Below are 21,024 nucleotides of genomic sequence, written 5' to 3'. Positions count from 1 at the left end.
GATTATATAAGAAATAAAGCAGGGTAAAGAAGTTATTGCACCCTCAAATATAACACCATCAAAAGTTTGACCATTGACCTTTAAAAATAGGGGGTATTTGATGTTATCTATACTTCAGGAGTAAATAATACCTTTCACATAGTATAGGGTGTGCAAAATCAATTTTACCCTCATTTATAATCAAATAGTGAACACCAATAAAATATTTGGAGAAATACATAAACTTATAACATTCAATGAACCTTTTTTTTCTTAGACTATAAAAAACAAATATCATATGAAGGCCAATAAGGGAAATATATACATTAATAATCTATGAATGAAAATGTGATAGAGTTCCAAAAGAAAAAAAAAAGGTGGTTGCAAGAAAAAAAAAGAAGCTAAAAATAAAAATAAAAAGAAAAGAAAACTAATCAGTATAAGAAGAAGCAAAGTAATAACATTTTTAAGTGATAACCACGAGCACATCAAATTTTGGAAAAAGATACCCATATTTAAAGATATAATATAATAAAATTAAGATTATTAGAGTTATGAATGAAAAAATAAGTAGAATGTACAAGTCTAAACATATTTCAATCTTAAATTTAGAGGGTATTTGGCTAATCTATAAGTTATTAAAAATAGTTTATAAGACGTTTAAGAGTATAAACTCTTCTAAAGTGTTTGGTAATTTAAAAACAATATCTAAAAAAATTCAAAAAATAAGCTGCTAAAGAAAAAATAAGATTTTAATTTTTGTAGCTCTACATCACCTTTTTATTTAAGATATTATATCGAGTAAAATAGCTTATCAGAAGATCATTATTCAAACACTTTAAAAATTAGTTCAAGAAATAAGGCGTAACAACATCATCGGCTTTTAGAAGGTGTTTGACCAAGCTTTTAAGTTATTAATAAGAACTTATAAGCTCTTCGAAAGTGTTTGTTAATTTTTTTAAAAAAGATCTTAAAAATTAAAGAAATAAGTTGTTTGAGAGCAAATAAGATTTTTTTTAAGTACCGCTAACCCACCTTTTTATTTAAGATATTATAATCATGAGTAAAAATAGCTTATAAACAACTTATCAAAAACAATATAAGCAAAAAAAAAATCATAATAAATTAACTCAAGACGTGCAACGCACATCTACCTTCCTAGTAATAAATTAAAAACGAAAAAAGATAGAGAAAAACAAAAAACATCAGGGTATGAATGAAGCCATGTAAAATATGCATATCACTAACATTACTTGACAAAAAAGAAATAGCATTAGCTATTGATTAAATATTCAGACCTTAGAAAGAAAAAGCAGAGAGTTTCCCAATGTGAAAATGTAGTCTCTATTGTAAAATGAATAATAACAATACAGATAGTACATAAGGAGGACATTTTCTCTTGCTTGAGAAATCTGTGCATCCCAAGACTCAAAGAGAAGAAAAAAATAACATATAGAAACAAAAATACATGTACACTTGCTTCCTGATTTAAGTTAGGCAGATATCTCTGTCAAGAAAAAGGACATTGATGAACCTTTTATAATGAAATGGAACCCAAAAACTTGGAAAAATAAGAATACTACAAAAAATAAAAAATAAATATTAATGTACTCTTTAGCATTAGTAATATTACGCTTCAGCTAGTTCGGAGTCTCTTTAAAGCATGGCCGAACTCCTCCCCTGCACCTGCAGCTCTAGAACGTGTTAAGGCACCCGGAATATCATCATCGTCGTCCTGCAAAATGCACAACTTAGTTTTTACAGTAAAGTCTCATTTGGGAATGTTGATGTGATTGATAAGATTGATTGAATTGGTTACGACTATATTATCCATGATTATTTAATACGTGATCATCTTATGTTTGGAATTTGTGAATATACAATCCTTATGTTGTATCTTCATATGCTTAAATACGGGATGCTTTTTATCGTCGGGGTGAAACCTAAACCCCGAACATTTGACAAAGCTTGATTATAATTTCTACCAAACCTTATCATAATTCCAAGACAAGGCCTTAGAAAGTAAAGGTTACTGGATTATAATGTACAAAAAGGGAAAAGAAGAATGAAAGAAAGTAGTCTCGCACCTTGGCCAATAACGTTGAGGAATGTGGGATGCCGTTGGCTCTCTTCCCCAAATCAATTTGCACCGAGATGCTGGCCTGTGATAGGTCGAGGCCAGAGCTCTGTAGTGCTTGTGTAAGAGTATTCAATAACCTGTCCAAACATCCAAAGTGAAAATTACGAGTTTAGTTTCTTTAAACAGTACCATACAAGATTAAACAAAACGAGAGAACAATGTATGCTTATCTTCTCACCCTTGGGAATAAACACTTGAGATGTTAATGGTACCACTTTCAATAGTGGGTTCTTGGTCCTTTGTTCTATTACGCTCGGGAAGAGGAGGCCACGTAATTGTTTTATCCACAGAAGATGCTTGCTTTGGTGAAACTGCAGTGTTTGAACTTGTACCAAAATTGAAAATATTTGGCTGCACCACTGCCTTCGATTTATTTGATTCAGGCTGCAGCCTGTGATGACTCCTCTCTTTGAAAGTTGTCGCACTGCTTATATTATCGGAATCTACTAATATGTTTTGTGCGTTCATTGGGGATAAACGACCTTTCTTCTCGTCAAACTTTGTAGCTGCAGATACTGATGCTGGAACATTATTATCTGCGTTCGCCCCTCGTGTCTGGTCTAACAAACCTTCCGCTATTTGACAGTTCCTTTGCTGCCACCAAAAGTATGCAAAGTCATTAATCAACATGCACCTAAACTCCCATTTAATTATAGTATTAATTAATTATGGTTAACTGTATAAGTTTGATTATTACTAGTCTTAATTGAATTCTTAATGCTATTAATTTCATCCTTCTTGATGCATGTACAATGACATTACTGATGTGTGCAACTAAAGTAACTTAGACAAAATAATAAATAGACTAAATTATTCTTACTAGATATTAAATGTGCTTATTTGATTCACTGAACTAAGAAGTCATTGAATTTGTTAATTATTAATCTAAAAAGAAATTATAACAGAATTAATTTTCATCATTTTGTATGCAATTACTATGATATTATATGATGTGTGTGAGAACATGAATTTACCCATTGCATCATCTTTGACGGTTCATGGTTCCAGACATTGTAGGAACTCTCGCATCTGTTTACTTTCTCTTGTAAGAACTGAATGTAATCAATAACCTGCGAAAACATTGTACTACTTCATCAAGTTTCAAATGCCGGAATAATTTACTTTTTAAGATTTCATCCGATATATAATTTTACGTTCTCCACTTACCTCTAATAAGAACGACGCCTTGTCTCTCTTCTGTTCACTGTTAGGAATTATCTCTCTCAGCTTCTGAAATCTGCTCAAAAAGTCAAAAATTCTATCTCAGAAGATAGTTTTAGAAAGTACATACTTGCTCCTACTTTTAACCGTTTCTCTTATGCAACTTTAGTAACCAAAAAGGGGTCATAGCTCAACAATATTTAACTTAAATAGCTTAAAAAGCATGCCTGTCATTGATCTTGCTCCTTCTGCGTTGCTCCGTAGCAGAGTGCTTTGAACGGGGTGTATTGGGCTTTTGATCTGCAGTCTTTGCTTCAATTTTTACAGACAAATTACCTGTCAAATAATCTAGTCGTAATAAAATGCGAGCATGTGGTAATAGGCAGAACAAAAACTACGGCTACATGAGAAAGAGAAACCTTTAGAGTGAGAAGAGGGCTCTTTCTTGATGACAAACTCGTCTTCTTCATCGTCGTCATCCTCTTCTTGGTCATTCTTTGCTGATGTTATCATATCCATGAAACTTTGGTTCTTCTGAGATGAAGATGGCCTATAAAATTCAAATTAAAATATGTGAATAAAATATCGAGTGAGGAGACTCGGTGTAACACTGATTACTAAACTGTAATAGAAAAAAATAGATAAATTGGAGTAGAAAAGTCACTGACTGAGAGGATGAGAAAGAACTGAACGTCTTATGATTTGAAGACGATTGTGATGGCTTTTCCAAAAATGACGTCCATTGCCCTCCCGCCACATTATTCACACCTGCTTCTGCAAACAAATCAATCTATCAGATATTGGTATTTCTGTAGAATGTTACGACACTTATATGATAATTACAATCTAAACGAATCATACAAGCACTAGTCACAGTTACTTTACTAACTGGCAAAAAAACGATATGATGCAATCTAATCATGGGAAGAAATGTAAGAATTTTTTGACCTTGCAGAATATGTCTTTCTGCAGAAATATTCTCCTTCCCTGTCTTTCCCTTTTTAACAGCAGATTCATCCCACAGTGTGAAACCACCCCCTGTGTAGGAACTGCAGTTTGAGTTTTCGTCGTTCGCGGTTGTATTAATGGCCTGCGCTGTAAATAAGCTTCCATCTGGCTTTAACACTCTTTGATTGAAATAAGAAATGCTGTATGTCCCTATGCCACCTGGCAGAAGATGCTCCACCGAAGCAGGAGGAGGAGGAGGAGCTGGCAAGGGAGGCCTTTCTGTAGCATTCATTCCAACTTTGTTCTCTTCCTTTGACATCACATTCTTCCCGACTTGTTCCAACGGTTGTAAGAAGTCGTGAGTTTTAAGGTAGCTACCTGCAGTTTAAACAGAATCAAATCAAGAAATCGACTAGAAATCACGTTTCAATTTGTCAATTTGCTAATAGGAAAATATGTCTGTTTCTATTCTTGATGAGATCTTTACTAAGTTGATCATTAAAGATTTAGTCTGTACTTTCTCTGAAAGTGGTGGTTTCATTGAAAAAATAATTCGGCAACAAGTTCCATTTTAGAAAATTAGAATCTTATTTGGAGCAACTAAGTTTAATATAACAAATATCATGCTAATGTTGCATGATCTTACTGTTTGGTGCATGAAGGAAAGTGTTTGATGAGTAACAGAAGGCATAAGTTATAAATAATTGCAAATTCTACAAAATACATAGGATAATATTATATATTCTTCATTGTGATAATTCAGAAAATGCAGAAAAAATATTCAATTTAAATCCCATTTTTGACGGAAACATCGATCCACCAAAGATAAGGGCCAAAAGTTAAAGCCTCGTTTTTACGTTACAACCAATCATCATTTCACATTGGTATTTATGGTTAGACATTTTCATTGTCTATTTTTTTTTTTTAAAACGAAGTTAAATCCTATATAAATGGAAAATAGGGGAAAGTAGGAGATGTAAGCATTTACTACGACTTCATTAATCAAAGTCCAGTACCAATTTTCCTAATGAGTGCGACGTCATTCAGCCCGAGCACGAACCATCTCGTCAATATTTTTTAAGGTCGAACTCATCACACTTTGAGTATCACCAATTTCCTTAACTAGGGGTTGGCATAAATTTCATTATTCACCAAAAATAATAAAATTGCATCAAACAGAAGTTCATCAAATTTAAATCTCTTAAAATAAAAAACTATCTATGGGATGTTATCATAGTGCTTGCTAGAAAATATGGAGGAGGATGATATGAAAGAAGTAAATTGGTTGAAGATAAAAAGTCGAAAATGCCCTCGTGAAGGCACGCATGCCTACCAAGTGCTGAGTCTTCTACTTTATGGATTTGGCAATGTCAGCCTATACAAAGGGGATGGGTGGGGCCCAGTGTGAAAGACAAAGGCCAGATCTAACATACGCCGATGGGGTCACGGGTACATTAACTGCGCCACTCGTGGGTTGCCATCGGATATTTCCTCTTCCCCCACCCACAATCATGCATTTTTTTTTACATTACCCCACAACATCCTAAATCCCGGAAACTTTTTTATTTCCTTCTTTTTTTACCGTCCTTTTTTTTTTTTTTTTTTTTTTGAAAAAACAAATTATTAATTCTCTTCTAAATCGAATTCTACATAAATAATTTCTTTTATTTTTTCTATTTATGAATATGATTAAAAAATAATATGTTCGTGTGGTTCAAGGGAGAAGAAATCTTCAAGGAAAAACAAAATCAAGTGAAAGAGATAAAATCTTGGTAACTTTGAAGCAACAGATTCAAAATTAAAAAAGAAAAAAAAAAGAAAAAAAAAATCAATCAAAAATAGTTCCCATGAAGAAATTAGTAACTGAAAACAAAAAAAAAAACATGCAAAAAAAAATGAAGGAAAGAAAATCTGCAGGTAGTGCATGTGAATTAACAAATCAACGGAATATTTACCTTGCGGAGGAGCTGGATCTTGTTGGGCATGTGCGGGTGGTGTGGATGAGTACAGTGAGAGAAAATCATGGGTTGCCTTTCTACCTGTTTGTTTTCAACAAATTAAATTAATTAATCAATCAAAAATTTGGTTACTAAATTTTATTTTATTTTACCTTCGGTGCCAATAGGTCTGGGTTGAGGCAATTCCATTTCTTATCGTCTGAATCTGCAGAAAATCGGTTCTTCGAATCAGAATTCAGATCCGCCTCCAACCTCGAGATCGGAGGCGCATTAATTAGCAGCAACTCCTCTTCTTCTTCTTCTTCTTCTCAAACACGACGTCGAGATTAATTACTCAATCGAAATTCAGTTCATTAACGGGAACAATTTCAACTCAGGCAAACACTGCTTCCATTAACGAAGCTTCTTCTTCACCAATCTGCAGGTCGAAATTCAACTGAATTATGCATAATTCAACTTTTAAAATTCACCATAAAAGATAATTCACGAATCACCACCGAAAAAAAAAATTCAAACAAAATAAAGGAGATCGATCCAGAGATGGAAAAGCTGGAAGTGAAAAATATGTATGTATATATATGTGCATACAGTGAATCGAAATTAGGAAGGATAATGCATAATTCAGCTACAGATTCTTCAGAGAAACCACAAAAGCGTGAGATGAAAGTGTGATCCAGACAGCGACTTTGGCAGGATTGATGGCGCAGTGTTTCTCTCACTAAATTCACTCTCTCTCTCTCTCTCTCTCTAAAAGTTTTTTTTTCCTTTGGAAATGGAGGACTCTTTCTTATTTTATATTAAATATGTGTGTATATATATATACAGATAGATATACATATATACAGCGGAGGGGACGGGGAGTGGGGGTGGGGGGGTGGGGGTGGGTGCGATGAGAGAGCTTTTTTTTCTTCTTCGTTTTCGTTTCTCCGAATAAACCATGGTTGGTTCATTTTATGGCTCGTTTGTTTCCGTTAGGCGGTAACGCCGTTTATTAACGGCGTTGCGGCGGTGTCTACGCCGTTTGGTTGCTCACTGTCATGTACGGGCATCGGATTGAAATGTTTTTTTTTAATGGGATTTTTGGTGATCCCAATTAATACTCATTATTTATTAAAGCTAAAATCTTGTGGGAATCCGAGCCAATTAATGCACCCCTAATATAAAATTTAAGAAAAACAAATTGATATGAAATTATTAGGGGATGGTGTTAATATATTAATCTTTGATTTAGAAATAATAACTCAATTTATATATCATCTCATAACTCAATGTATTATCCTTTTTGTGTATGTGTCTTGACAAAGAGAGCTAATTAACCCTATACATCTAATTATTGGGGAAATAAATTTATGGAGCTCACTATAATTGTGTACATAGTTCATCTTTTGGTAAGTAAAAGTGCTCGAATTTTATCTAATTAAATTTATGAAAAAATAGATAATATTTTTCAGTTTAGTGAAATTATATTTTCTAAATTTGTTTAATAGACACGTCCAGATTTCGGATCAACCCAAATCAGACACGGCCGATGCTCAACGGGTCGATAATTTGGTCAATGAGTCCTCTACCCAAAATTGAAATCGTAATCGTAATTGTAATCATATTTTGAGAAACATTTAAGGGTCTATATTTCTCCGACTTGTTAATATCGGATTCCTATTTTCTTTCAATATACCGTCATGATTGTTTCATTATTAATGATCAATAATTAAGATTAATAATAATTTTTTTTTTTTTTAAAAGAAAATTAATAATTTTTCAATTTTTGATTGAATGGATAGGTCGAATCGACTAAAACAACGGGTTGAACCCCCTAATCCGTCAGTTTTCAAAAAAAAATGTTTTTAATTTTTCTGATTTTTTTTAATAAAACAATATAAATTATACCCATAAACTGATCTAGAAACAGACCTTGAATCGATGAATTCAAACGTGATGTTAACCATTTTCTAGTCTGAATTTGGCAAAACTTAAAACACGAAATTTGTAGACCTTTGAGTAACTTTCTAATTTAACTTGAATCACATAGATTGGACGTAACATGAGAAATATATATGCACAAATCGATAAATACTGCCAACAACTTTAATGTTGAGTTATCTAAATTTCAAAATTTAAGACATTAATGTATAATTTTGTCACCCAGTATCCAATCTATCTGATTCAAAATTGAATTAAAAAACTAATGTACTTGACTATGATTTCCGTGTTTTCAATTTTAACAAAATCACACTAAAAATGGTCAAAATCACATTTAAAGTATAATTTAAAACCACGAGTTAATTGCAAATACCACCCCTGTGTTATCTCTAATTGTCAAATACCCCCCTGTCAAAAAATAATTCACCAAAACCCCCATGTGTTAACAAAGTCAGGGCATCGAGACCACTGGAGGCAAATCGTGTCACCCACTCGCGGGTTGTGCGATTTTTTATGTTATTTTCACGGTGAAATGTCATAATTACCCCTTTTATAAATTAAAAAAAAATCTGACTGGTTAAATTATGAATAACCTGTATTTTGAGGACCAAATTGTAATTTATAAAATTACAAAATAATTAAAAAAAGAAAAGAAAAGAAGAATCGTCTTCTTCCTCCTCGTTCCGGTCCGCCGGCCACCGCCGACGTCACGCACCACAGCCACCCACCCCTTCAAATTTATCTTCCTCGACAACACCATCGTCTGGAACCACCAATTTTTAGCGACATAGAGAGTTGTGTATGGGTGCAGATGGTTAAAAAAATTCTTCTCCTGCTCGCCGCCGCCGTCGCCGCCTTTGTTGCTGAGATCGGGGCTGCCACTGCCAGAGTGAAACTGGGGAGAGAGGACTTCGCGAATTTGAAAAGATTTTGATTGTTCGTGGGTTGCGAATTTGGAAGGAAGGTGGTGGTAAAGGAGGTGTAAGCTGGTGGCGGTGGGGCAGCGGTAGGCGGCGGGCTGGAGAAATGTTGATGGTGTGTTTAGCTGGTGGGGTGGGGTGGGGAGGGAGAAGAAGACTTTTGTCTTTTTTTGTCTTTTTTTTTTCTATATGTAATTTAAATGTAAAAGAACTAAAATTAAAAACATATAAAAACTTTTAATATCACAAACTAAAAAAAATGCTTATAAATTTAAAATTAATTATGTTATAAAATTTGGTAAAATTAAATTAATTACAAAGTTTTAAAAAATTAATACATAAAATATTTATAAATCAAATATACTTTACTAATTGCTGAAAAAACCCCTAGGGTATTTTTGTAATTTTACTCGCAGTCAACTCCTAAAAGCACAGAAGGTGCAGTGAGCTTCAAATTTGTTAACACAGGGGGGTTTGAGTGAATTGTTTTTTGACAGGGAGGTATTTGACAATTAGAGATAACACAGGGGTGGTATTTGCAATTAACCCTTAAAACCACATTTATCATTTCAGAAAATAAAATCAACATTCAATTCAAACGCAATAATTTTAAAAAAGTTATACAGGTATAAGGTGAATAATGCAAATATAATAAATAATTATATATATGGAAAAACAGAATTGAAAGAAAAAGACATGTTAGAGAGAGTTTGAGAATGAGAAAACCATATATAATATAATTGTGTGCACGTGCAAGTGGGCATGCCGAGACAACGTCAGAGTCACCTCGAAATTCGGGACTGGAAAACTGCTGCACTGTAAATGTTATGTTGTAATGTTGTAAATGTTGGATGGAGCGAGCAGCTCACGTGACCAAAAAAGGAAGTACTGTTGCTAAACTTGCTGCTCTACTACTTAAGCTCACTAAACAACACTTAACCCGTTGACCTCAAATGTAATTAAAACATTGTCAATAATCCTTCTTAAATAGTACCATGATTAGTGCACAGATCCCTATTCATAAATTATCCTTTATTCACTCAATTTTTTTTTGTTTAATCCCTATGCTGTCAGTGAATGAGAGGTATCATAACATTAGGATTTATCGTGTACTCCCTATGTCCCATATCATATGTCTTTTTAGAGAGTTTTTCTTCTCCCAAATTATTTGTAATTTTAGATTTTCAATGCATCATTAATTGCACTATTTTCAATTTTACCCTTTATCACTCCTAATTAGTTAGTTGTAAAATAATTAATGCAAGGATATATTAGTATTTTCCTATGTTTTTTACTATAATCTATACACATTTATTGATTTTCTTAATATATGTGCAACAACCCAAAACGTCATTTAAATTGGAGTACCAAATACAAGAAAACAAGTAGTAGTGGTTTTAACTAAAAAAATACTATATAATAATAATAAAAATATAATATATATATATATATATATATATATATATATATATATATATATATATATATATATATATATATATATATATATATATATATATATATATATATATATATATATATATATATATATATATATATATATATATATATATATATATATATATCTCAGTGTTCTAAATATAGGTTGTGGCGGCCAATATATCGGCCGCCATATCGGTGGCGGGCATAAACATTTACGATATTTGTGTGGCGGTTTTGAAAATCGGTTTTTTGACGGTGAAGCGGTCCGAGGCGGTCTGTGGCGGGTCAAACCGATATATCGGGTCAAACTTCGAGCGATATATCGGAAAAATATTTTGTTTTCTATTTATTTATTTATTTTTTATTACAAGGAAAATAGGGTGTTTATTATTATTATTTTTTTTTCAATTCCAACTCATTATCTCTGTCAATCAAACCCAAACTCAGCGACTCCGTAAGAAAAACCTGGCCTAAAAAAAACAAAAATACATAACACTCCTGACACAGCGACGGCATTCTCTATCTCACTATTAATGTTAAACTTTTATTATGTGATTAGAATATATAAACGATGAGGAGAGAATCAAATTCAATTTTGTTTTATACGTTTTAAGTATTTATAATTAATATTTAGAAATATATTACACTAAATATAAAAACCGATTTATTTCCGATATATCTCCGATTAATCACCACCGCACCAGTTTATCGTGTGGCAGTCCCAAACCGCCTCGGACCCGATAACCGATATTTAGAACCTTGATATATATATATATATATATATATATATATATATATATATATATATATATATATATATATATATATATATATATATATATATATATATATATATATATATATATATATAAGTAAAAAGTTATCTATTGCAAATAATTTTAAGAATCGATATAGAAAAGCGAAATGAAAACATATAATCAAATTTGGCGGAGCTTTTATACTCACTTGGAATTTGACATCAAATATATATACATAATATTGCAATAAAAATATTTATTAAAATAAAAGTTGTAAATGTATTTTTTGGACAAGCAAATACAAAATTTTAGAATTTTGAATCCCCATCTGATTTATTTTATAAGAAATAAATAAAAAGTTTATGTACGAGTTTAATAAAGGTGAAAATTTTGTATCAAGATCAACAAAAAATTGAATTTTAGGTCCAATTACGCCTTTAAAAATTAAATGTATTTTCGAATATATCTACTACAAATATGCATATATTTTAATGAAATTAAATTGATCTTAAATGACGAATTAGTTTTAAATTAAATTTTGTGATATTATTTTTGCAAGAATTTGTCTTCTTTTTTGGTAAAAGAAAGGGGCAGAGTATGTATGTAGGTATGGTGGTAGTAAAGCAAGAAAAGTCACGTGCTGCATCCCTTTTCTGTGTATGTTGCTTTGCCCTTTCTGCTGCACCGGGAAACGCGGGGCCTCCCTCACCCACGTGCTCTCCCTCTATCTCTCTCCTCTCTCTCAGTATCTATAGGTATAGAGATATAGATACATCATACATACATGTAACGTTTTGAAAATTTTATAATTATTTATGAGACCAATTTTTTTAGTTTTATTGCAATTAAGACATTTACAAATAAATTATAACGTAAGGTCTCGGACTCGGTCACGGGATTCTTTTTGTGTGTGTTATTCTCACACGTCAATAAAAAAAACCACATTACTATAAACTCTATCTACTAAAATTAACTGAGAATAATAAACTATTACACTCAATTTGAAACACATCAAAAGGTCTTGTTATTACTACACATACATAATTTTATGAAATTTTAATTATTTTTCTCTTGTCTTTCGTATGGTTGAAAAATTTACTTCTATAACTCATCATTCATAAAAATAAAATCAATATCCTGAATCTCGTAAGAGATGATGGCCAAACGATTGGAACAAGAGAGCTTGTGTCAATTAAGTCAAGTTCGAATCCCCTTGTCAATGGTTATAGGTTTTGTCACGTATTATTTTTTTTGCCAATTTTTTTTTTATTCCATCAAATATTTTTGAAAATACAAGGAGGCTCATTAAAAACTTTGTGGACCTACACAACCAAAAAAGTGTCCCTACATTGTTAGTTTGATATGATTTACGTCTTTCTTAAGGCCTGCGAGAGAGTAGATTTATTCATCATCTAAATGAGTGGTTGCAGCCTGCAGGTTGCTTCACTACTAAAAAGAAAAATCGCTATCGCCGAGAAATTGCTGTCGAATCTTGTGATTAGCCAATTAAAAAGAAAAAGGGAAAAAAAGGATAGAAAGGCATACTTCACTCATAAATGGTTGTTTATCCCCGACAATCAAGCTAAGCTCTCACATTAAAAACTTTATTAATATGGTTAGCCCCAAACAGCCTGTCAATTAAAATAATCACACACTCTTAGAATCTAAGGTTGCTAGAACATGGCTGATGCTACTTCTTCTTGCACAGGGTGTTCAAATATATATATATATATATATATATATATATATATATATATATATATATATATATATATATATTCTTCCTCACATCCAATCATTCATAACTTGGGATGATTGCAATATTAAGTATTTATATTCGACACCCTTATGTTTATTTTAAAACTCCCAAAATTGTAATACCCATTCCGGTGCGATCCAAATTTCTATTTGGAATTATTTGAAATTAAACACAGTAAAAATATTAGTATACTTAATAAAAATGATGGACCGAAAGTTTAAGGCCGGGGATTCAAGTTGAGCCGGTCCCTGTGAGTCAAAGGCCTACACATGGGATTTGAGACTATAAAATGGACCCCTTTAATGAATTTACTAGACTACATTTACACATTTCTTTCTTTTATTTTTTTCTCTAAATTTTTTCCTCTACCTTTGTAGCGATTAATTTCATTTTACAATAATTAAGTTTTTATATTTTATTTTTTCTACCGAGTGAAAATGTATTACTAATAGTAAATACTAGTTTTCAAAAATAAAGGGCCCCTTCGAAATTTGGGGCCATCTCGCACTCTCTATGAGCCGCCCCAGGATTCGGAAGCAAGCAACACCACCGTAATGCTCTTCGAGGAGTATATATATATATGTATATATATATATATATATATATATATATTGCAAAATTATAAAACTAATCTGTATAACAATTCAATACATTTTAAATAATATACTATCTCTAACCTATCTTCCAAGAGTAAGAAGAACCAAAACAACCAAAGCATCAATAATTTGTCACACCGCTTCTATTAAACAATAAAAATTTAATTAAATATTAAAAGAATCTAAATTGCTAGATAATAATTAAATAAAAAAAATAAAAAAAGGAAAAATAAAAGAAAAAAGAGCAAATTAGTCTCCCCTGTACTGCTGTAGCATGGACATTCTCTTCCTTAAGGAATCAGCTTAGGGATCAGTTAACAATGATTATTTCGTTTGTCCATGTTCTTAGGATTAGGATAACATTACCATATTAATCCTACCACTTAAATGTTTTGATTATAATTAGAGGTACACGTGGCACGTAATCCGTGGAACACGGGAAGAGTCACGTGATTAAAAAATGTGCTGCCTACTACCACGTCCCGCCTCCCGAATCACGTGGCCAACTAATGCTAGTGGTGTGGTGGCCCCCGCCCATTATACGCAGGATCCATTATTTTAATCTTAAAGTTTTCCGTTGCACTTTCGGAACGAGAGGGGGTGGTCGAGGGGTACTTTTGTCATTTTCAAAAGACTGTTTTATTCCTATTTTCTAATGGAAATTTGTTGAACAATTGATCTAATTGTAATTCTGTTGGACACTCCAATGCAAGTTTAAAAGAAGATTACGGTGGAGTCGGCGAAAACCTTTGCAACAACATAAGTTAGTGAATTTAAGTCAAATTTAAAATAATGGTAAACTACAATTACTCATACAACTATTGTTACATGAATTTTTTACACGTCCACTCTTATGGTATTAAAAATTCAATATAATCTTCTAGATTTCATGAAATGTTCTCTAGTTTGTACTTATTTTGTGCATAAATGCAGTTTCTGATGCACAACAATCTGATACATACAAGTCAAAAAACACATCTTCAGAACATCTTGCTTCAAAATGTAAAGCTTGAATAGGATAAAACGGCTACAAACTCGAGAATAATCCATATAATGTAGAAGATTCCACTAAATTTGACACCGAAAGACAGTGGCAAGTCCAGAAATGTGATGTAGGGTGGGCTTAAATTTTCGGGGGTACGGGGGCAGCGCTCCTGAAAAAAATTTACCCGACTTTGTTGTGACAAAATAAAAAAAAAAATAGGGAAAAAAAGAAGAAAACAGGGTTTTTTTTACACAATTTTGAATTTTGGGTGGACTAATTAATAATAATTGAGTTTTGTTTTTGCATTAATTTGGATTTTGGGTGGACTAATTAATAAATATTAAATGGGCTAAATATTTATATAAGTATAATATGGGGAAGATTTTGTAATTTAAGGATGGGCTTGAGTCCACCCTCTCAAAGGGGTGGACTCGTCCTTGCCGAAAGGTGGACGTATAATAAGATTTATAATTGGGGTGATTGTAATTTGTAATTACTCAATCATGAAGGATTTTTCATAATTTGACATTACCTCAGGGGGTGGCCGTAATTTACACTTAAAAATAATTGTTCATTTTTAAAACCCTTCATACCTTTTATTAATAAAGATAAGCCAATTTCCGTTTCACTCTTTGAGACAAACCCATACTCCTTTTATATTTCACTATCTTCTTCCCATTACTCTCATTCCTATTTTCATTTTTTTAATTAATTTTCGTTTTTTTAATTTCTTTTTTTTTTTTTTAATTTTTTACTATTATTTCTTTTTTATTATTTTTTTTAAAAAATCTTAGTTTTTTTTAAACTTGTTTTTCGTCGTCAAGTGAATTAGTCGATTATCAATTAGGCTAATCTATTATCAATTAGCATAGTCGGTTAATGAACTCACTACTAAAATCGTTGTTGAACAATGAAACCCGTAATGATGTCAATGAAACCCAACACGATTCAACAACAGAATCCAAACAATAACCAACCGAAACAAATAACAAAAACAACTACAAAGAAAATAAAAATCAACAATTTTTTTGCAAAACAACAAATACAAAAATTATAAATGATTTATACAAATCGGATGATGGATTGACAATGGCAGAACAAACCGCACCACTGCTATGCCCCCAAGTCTAACCATGTGTGGAAAAATAAGGAAACAATAAAAATAAAAAAAAAATTAAAACACGTAATCTATTAACCTTAATCGAGTACTGAACGTATGACTACTGAACGTAGTCGATTAAGGATCCAACCTCCACGAATTTTCTCCGCCAGTGCCCTCCCCTGTTCAATATACCTAGAGAACCCTATATCTGCTCCCCATCGTCACCATACAGTCGCACACCATACAATCATCATCCTACACCATCAACGTCGTCCCCCTCCAACATCGACCACCTCCCCTCCCACACCGCCGCCACCACTACCCGTAGCTGCCGCCGCCTGATCATCCTCCAATGGAGCGACGCAAAATACCAGTCCCACTCATCATCCCCCTCATCGTCCCCAATAGCCCTCTCCGCGACGTCTCCATGAGAAGGAGAAGGAGTATCGTTCTATTGGTGCCGAAGACTCTTGTTCTTCATCTCTGGATCGAGAAAAAAGAAACCATAAATTTTGGTAGAAAATAGAAAAGATAAAAAAAATAGCACAAAAGAGAGAACAGAGACGTGGAAAGGATAATAGAGATTAGGATTCTTGAAGGGTACATTAGACAATTTAACTTTGTGAGGAGGGTTGTTTTAAAGGGAAAGGGATTTTCTCAAATTATTTATTTGTGTGGAGTCTATCTTACATGATCTTTCTAAATGAGGGGGCTTACTAAATTCTCCTCAATAAAATGTCATTATAAATGAATTATAAGAGATTAATTTTACAATTTCATGCGTTTGCAGGATAAATTTCAATTTTTAGGTTTTTTGATGAATTCAATGTCTTTAAAATTTGATATTAGATATAAATAATAGGGCTTGATAGGGTTTCTTCGACCCTACACCCGGTGAAAAACACCGGGTGGGTCTTCTGCTGCCACGTGTTCTTTTTTTTATTTTTCTAAAATCCCTAAAGGTAAACCCTAGCGGGGAATCTATTATAAAATATAAAAAAGAGACACGTGGAAGAAGAAGACCCACCCGGTGTTTTTCACCGGGTGTAGGGTCGAACAAATCGGCTTGATAGATACAAATGTCATTTTGATAGGTTGCAGAGTAATTTCCAACAAAATTTCAGAAACTCCTAAATATCTCATTCTTAATCTAAAAATTTGTCATCTGTTTTTCGATTTTATCAACTACGAATCTCGAATAAACCAAATGGACGACTAATTATCCCGATGTTGAGGTAAATTTTTTGTTTTTTCAATTTTTTTACTCCGTATTAGTCCACACGGAACGACTTGCCTAAAATTCGTGTTACAAAACAAGGAAAAAAACCCCGATTCCGTGTAGATCCACACGGATCGGCTTGAATCGATTTCGTGTTGTATCACACAGAACATCCGGTCCGTGTTGTATGGCATGGTGCCGGTTCAAGTCGGTCCGTGTTGTATAGCACGGTACCGGTTCAAGTCGGTTCGTGTGGATCTACATGGATCTTGATATGCCCGACCCAATAGGCCGACAATGCATTTATTAAATGGGCCACGAGCCCAATTTAAAAGACCACTAAGCCAAAGCCCAAAAGACCATAAAATAAGGCTTGGACACAACAGAGTAAACCTAACCCAATCAACGACATATAAAAAAGGTTTTTACTTATTAAGGTACGTTCCATTTTATTAACAACTATTCTAGAGCTCACATTCTCTCTACTATATACACGATCCGTACATTTGACTTGAGCGTCGGAGGGATTGCCGCCGGATCAACCCGGCTTAGTTCACGTGTGTTACTTTCGCATGAACCTCAGGACCATCCAACTGGTGAGCTAGTGATCCGCTTTGCTCTCCCAACTCGTTTACCACACTACCCCAGGTGATCTGAGTATTTAGCGTCATCATTTTGGTGCCGTCTGTGGGAATGCATACCAGATCACAAAGCGCGCAAGATGCTCCTGACCTCTAATTCGCGGAGGTTCTGGCTTGCCACTTCCTCCCCGTGCGCCGAGTCCACCTCGCGATGTCCAAGTGGATCCTCATCGGATCCACCACTCGCCGATCCATCGATTCCTGCTCCCGGAATGGTTCAAATAACTCAGGAAACACTCCAACGTATGATAACAGAAGCCTCTACTCAAGCCTCTACTCGCGCAACCGCTGAAGCAGTGGCCCAATACATTGCCACGATGGGAACAAATGCTTCCCCCGCGATGCGAGCAAATGCCCCTCCCCCCCTCCCGCGACGCCACCCATGGCACAACTACCAGTCCAGAACAACGACCACCGAATAAGTGTGTCCTCATCCACCTCGGACCCACGGTCCCGGATGTAGCAATCCAATCACAGGGGGGCACATCCTAGACAGCAACGCCACCGCTCACCCTCACGGGATATCGCCAAAACTATTTCCCCCAAATGAACAACCCAATTGGCGCAAGAGAGCCAATTCCAGCAAGACGCAGTTTTTTCACCATGGACATCCTCAATGAGGTATTACCTGAAGGAGTGAAAGCATCAGGCTTATCTCAGTTCGAAGAAACCACTGACCCGCAAGAACACATAGAGAAGATCCATGCCATGGAAGTTTCTATGGCCTGACAGATGCAACAATGTGCAAGATGTTCCGCACCACTCTCTCCAAGAGGGCCATGAATTGGTTCAACTCTTTACCTACATGATCAATCAACACTTTCTCTCGATTATCGCAGCGCTCTACCAACCAATTCGCCATCAACAATCAATACGCCAAAACCACGGCATAAATTTTCCTTATCGTACAGAGAGACAACGAAACACTCTGCAACTATATCACGCGTTTTGGGGAAGCTATCTATGAAGTTCCCAGGGTAGGAGAAGATATGCTCTAAAAAATCATGCAGCAAAACCTGAAGTCGGGTAGGTTCAAAGAATCTATCGCCGGAAGACCTCTTGTCAATTTGGATGATTTGTTGAATCGAGCCAAAAAATACATACGCATAGAGGAAGCCTCTACCCATGCCCCTCCCAAGAGAAAGAGGGCAGATGATCGCCAGGACAATAGGAGACGAGATGATCGACGTCCTCCACCCCCCACCTCAGGGCCAACCATCTTCCTCTTATAATCGACTCACTCCGTTAAACACTCGCCTCACTTAAATCCTTCATGTAACATAGCAAAAAGGTTTAGCGGAGTGAATCGATCATCTCGGGACACTCCTCGGTGTTGTGCACTTTGTCCTTATAAAGACGGCATTATGGATCTGACTTCTCCCGCTTCAACGTGTCCAAGAAAACAATGACAATCAACCAATTGAGAGGTCATTGCTTTTATATCGGGAGGACCGGCAGGAGGTAACTCACAAAACTCAAGGTGCAACCTTGCCCGGTCGGCACGCATGAGTCAAGAACATGCATCTTTCTCATCATCTGTATATCAGATAAGAAGATCCGACACTAGCATCATCTTCAATTCATCGGACTTTGAAGGTCCAATTGAGGCTCACAACGACGCTCTAGTGATCACTAGTCGACAATGGTAGCTCGGCCGACATCATGTACACTCACGCGTTCAAGCAGCTGGGGATCGACAACGCCAGATTCTCCCCTGTGAGTACTCCACTCAAAGGATTCACATGAGCAGATGTATACTCAAATGGTGAAGTTGAACTTCCCATATCACTCGGAGATAGCCCATGTCGAGTGACGAAGATGGTGAAATTCCTGATAGTTAATACACAATCTCCGTAAAACATCATCCTAGGGAGACCTACGATACACGCTTTGGAGTCAGTTCCATCCTCATTTCACCAAAAATTGAAGTTTCCGACCCCTTATGGGGTGGGAGAAGTACTTGGAGATAGAAGACTCGCGCGAGAATGCTACGCGAGGGCCCTACATGAACCATCTAAGAAGCCTGAGCCATCCGGACGGGGAGACGACACCCGAACACCCGACAAATGAAAATGGGTCAATGAGGTCATTGAGGTTGATAGAGAAATCCTCATCAGCGTACTAGACGACAGGATCAAGCTAGCGGCTGTCGAAAAACTTAAGCTCATAGAGCTCACACCTGGAGATAATTCCAAGCTCCTACGCATCGGATCCGATCTAGATCCGAAGATGGAATATCAACTAACCAACTTCCTGCGGCAGAACGGAGACTTGTTCCCTTGGGAGACCCAAGATTTGACGGGAATCCCTCCCAATGTGGCTCTACATCGACTCAACGTCGACAAAAGACTGAAGCCGATCAAACAACGAAAGCGGACATTTGGTCCTGAACTAACAAACATATCTAAGAGGAAGTGGCAAAACTTCTAGAGGCAGGTCACATCCGACCAGTTCAGTATCCCAAGTGGTTATCCAACGTAGTACTTGTTCCCATGCCCGGGGGCGAGTGGACTGTGTGTAGACTTTACCGACCTCAACATAGCTTGTCCCAAGGATCCTTTTCCCTTGCCTAGGACCGACCAACTCATTGACTCGACCTAGGGATGCGAGCTCCTCAGCTTTCTTGACGCGTATCAAGGATACAATCAAATTCTGCTAGCCCCAGAAGATCAAGAGAGAGCCAGCTTTGTCACAGACCAAGGCATCTACTGCTATCAAGTCATGCCTTTCGGCCTCAAAAATGCGGGAGCTACTTACCAACGTCTAGTGAACACAATGTTCGCACACCTAATTGGCAAAAATATGGAGGTGTACATCGACGACATGCTCGTAAAAAGTATCAAGGTCTCGGACCACGTGGATGATTTAAGTTAGTGCTTTGCCATCCTACGAGAGTACAAGATGAAACTCAACCCCCTCAAATGCTCATTCGGCGTTCGAGGAGGAAAATTCTTAGGATACATGATATCAAAACGAGGAATCGAAGCTAATCCCACGAAAATCGAAGCCATCACCTCCATGGATCCACCAACATCAATCAAGAAGGTCCAACAACTTAACGGTTGTTTGGCATCTTTGAACCGGTTCATCTGTCGATCGGTGGATAGAGGTCTCCCCTTCTTTAAGATTCTAAGAGGTGGAAAAAAGTTTAAGTGGGATGAAGCATGACAAAAATATTTCATTGAATTGAAGTCGTATCTCGCATCTCCACCCTTACTCACGAAACCTCAACCCGGAGAAACCCTTCTCCTTTACTTAGCAACCTCAGCCGACGCCATCAGCGCGGTCCTCATCTGAAATGGAGAGAAAGTCCACCAGCCGATATACTACATAAGTCGTGCCTTACAAGGAGCTGAGCAACGCTATACCAACATGGAGAAGCTCGCCCTCGCCCTCATCAATACAGCTCGGAAGCTGCGACCTTACTTCCAATCACACCAAGTGGTGTTTCTTATTGGCCGAGACATCCGGACGGTTAAGGCGCAAGTATTGGCC

General features: G+C 35.5%; 1 protein-coding gene across 4 annotated transcripts; it reads right to left on the bottom strand.

The window, feature by feature from the left end:
* Positions 1 to 1,299: 1,299 nt before the first annotated feature.
* BIM1 (basic helix-loop-helix (bHLH) DNA-binding superfamily protein) lies at positions 1,300 to 7,125 on the bottom strand. Of its 4 annotated transcripts, none has more exons than XM_012998523.2 (12): positions 6,775 to 7,125; positions 6,339 to 6,604; positions 6,184 to 6,267; positions 4,229 to 4,606; positions 3,949 to 4,054; positions 3,700 to 3,830; positions 3,508 to 3,592; positions 3,287 to 3,356; positions 3,094 to 3,189; positions 2,298 to 2,713; positions 2,067 to 2,196; positions 1,300 to 1,714 (listed from the first exon to the last, which is right to left on the bottom strand). In XM_012998523.2, the coding sequence occupies exons 2-12, from the start codon at positions 6,373 to 6,375 to the stop codon at positions 1,616 to 1,618; spliced, it is 1,632 nt and encodes a 543-aa protein (XP_012853977.2). In that variant the 5' UTR covers positions 6,376 to 6,604; positions 6,775 to 7,125; the 3' UTR covers positions 1,300 to 1,615. The 4 variants fall into 4 exon arrangements, with proteins under 4 accessions (XP_012853977.2, XP_012853976.2, XP_088673003.1 ...); XM_012998522.2 differs by having other exon boundaries at positions 3,508 to 3,616; positions 6,775 to 7,118; XM_088816877.1 differs by lacking the exons at positions 6,184 to 6,267; positions 6,339 to 6,604; positions 6,775 to 7,125 and adding an exon at positions 5,245 to 6,056.
* Positions 7,126 to 21,024: the final 13,899 nt, after the last annotated feature.

Source organism: Erythranthe guttata, chromosome 4, assembly GCF_056151865.1.
Source record: "Erythranthe guttata isolate IM_541 chromosome 4, IM_541, whole genome shotgun sequence".
Taxonomy (NCBI): domain Eukaryota; kingdom Viridiplantae; phylum Streptophyta; class Magnoliopsida; order Lamiales; family Phrymaceae; genus Erythranthe; species Erythranthe guttata.
This window is presented reverse-complemented; position numbering and strand designations above follow the sequence as displayed.

Bases quoted from the DNA above. Each gene is read 5' to 3' on its own strand.
- BIM1 (XM_012998522.2), bottom strand. From the start codon at position 6,375: ATGGAATTGCCTCAACCCAGACCTATTGGCACCGAAG. The intron at 3,617-3,699 runs GTTTCTCTTTCT...ATTATTTGACAG, and splicing joins GCCCTCTTCTCACTCTAAAG to GTAATTTGTCTGTAAAAATT. The intron at 2,197-2,297 runs GTGAGAAGATAA...ATGTTTGGACAG, and splicing joins TCAAGTGTTTATTCCCAAGG to GTTATTGAATACTCTTACAC.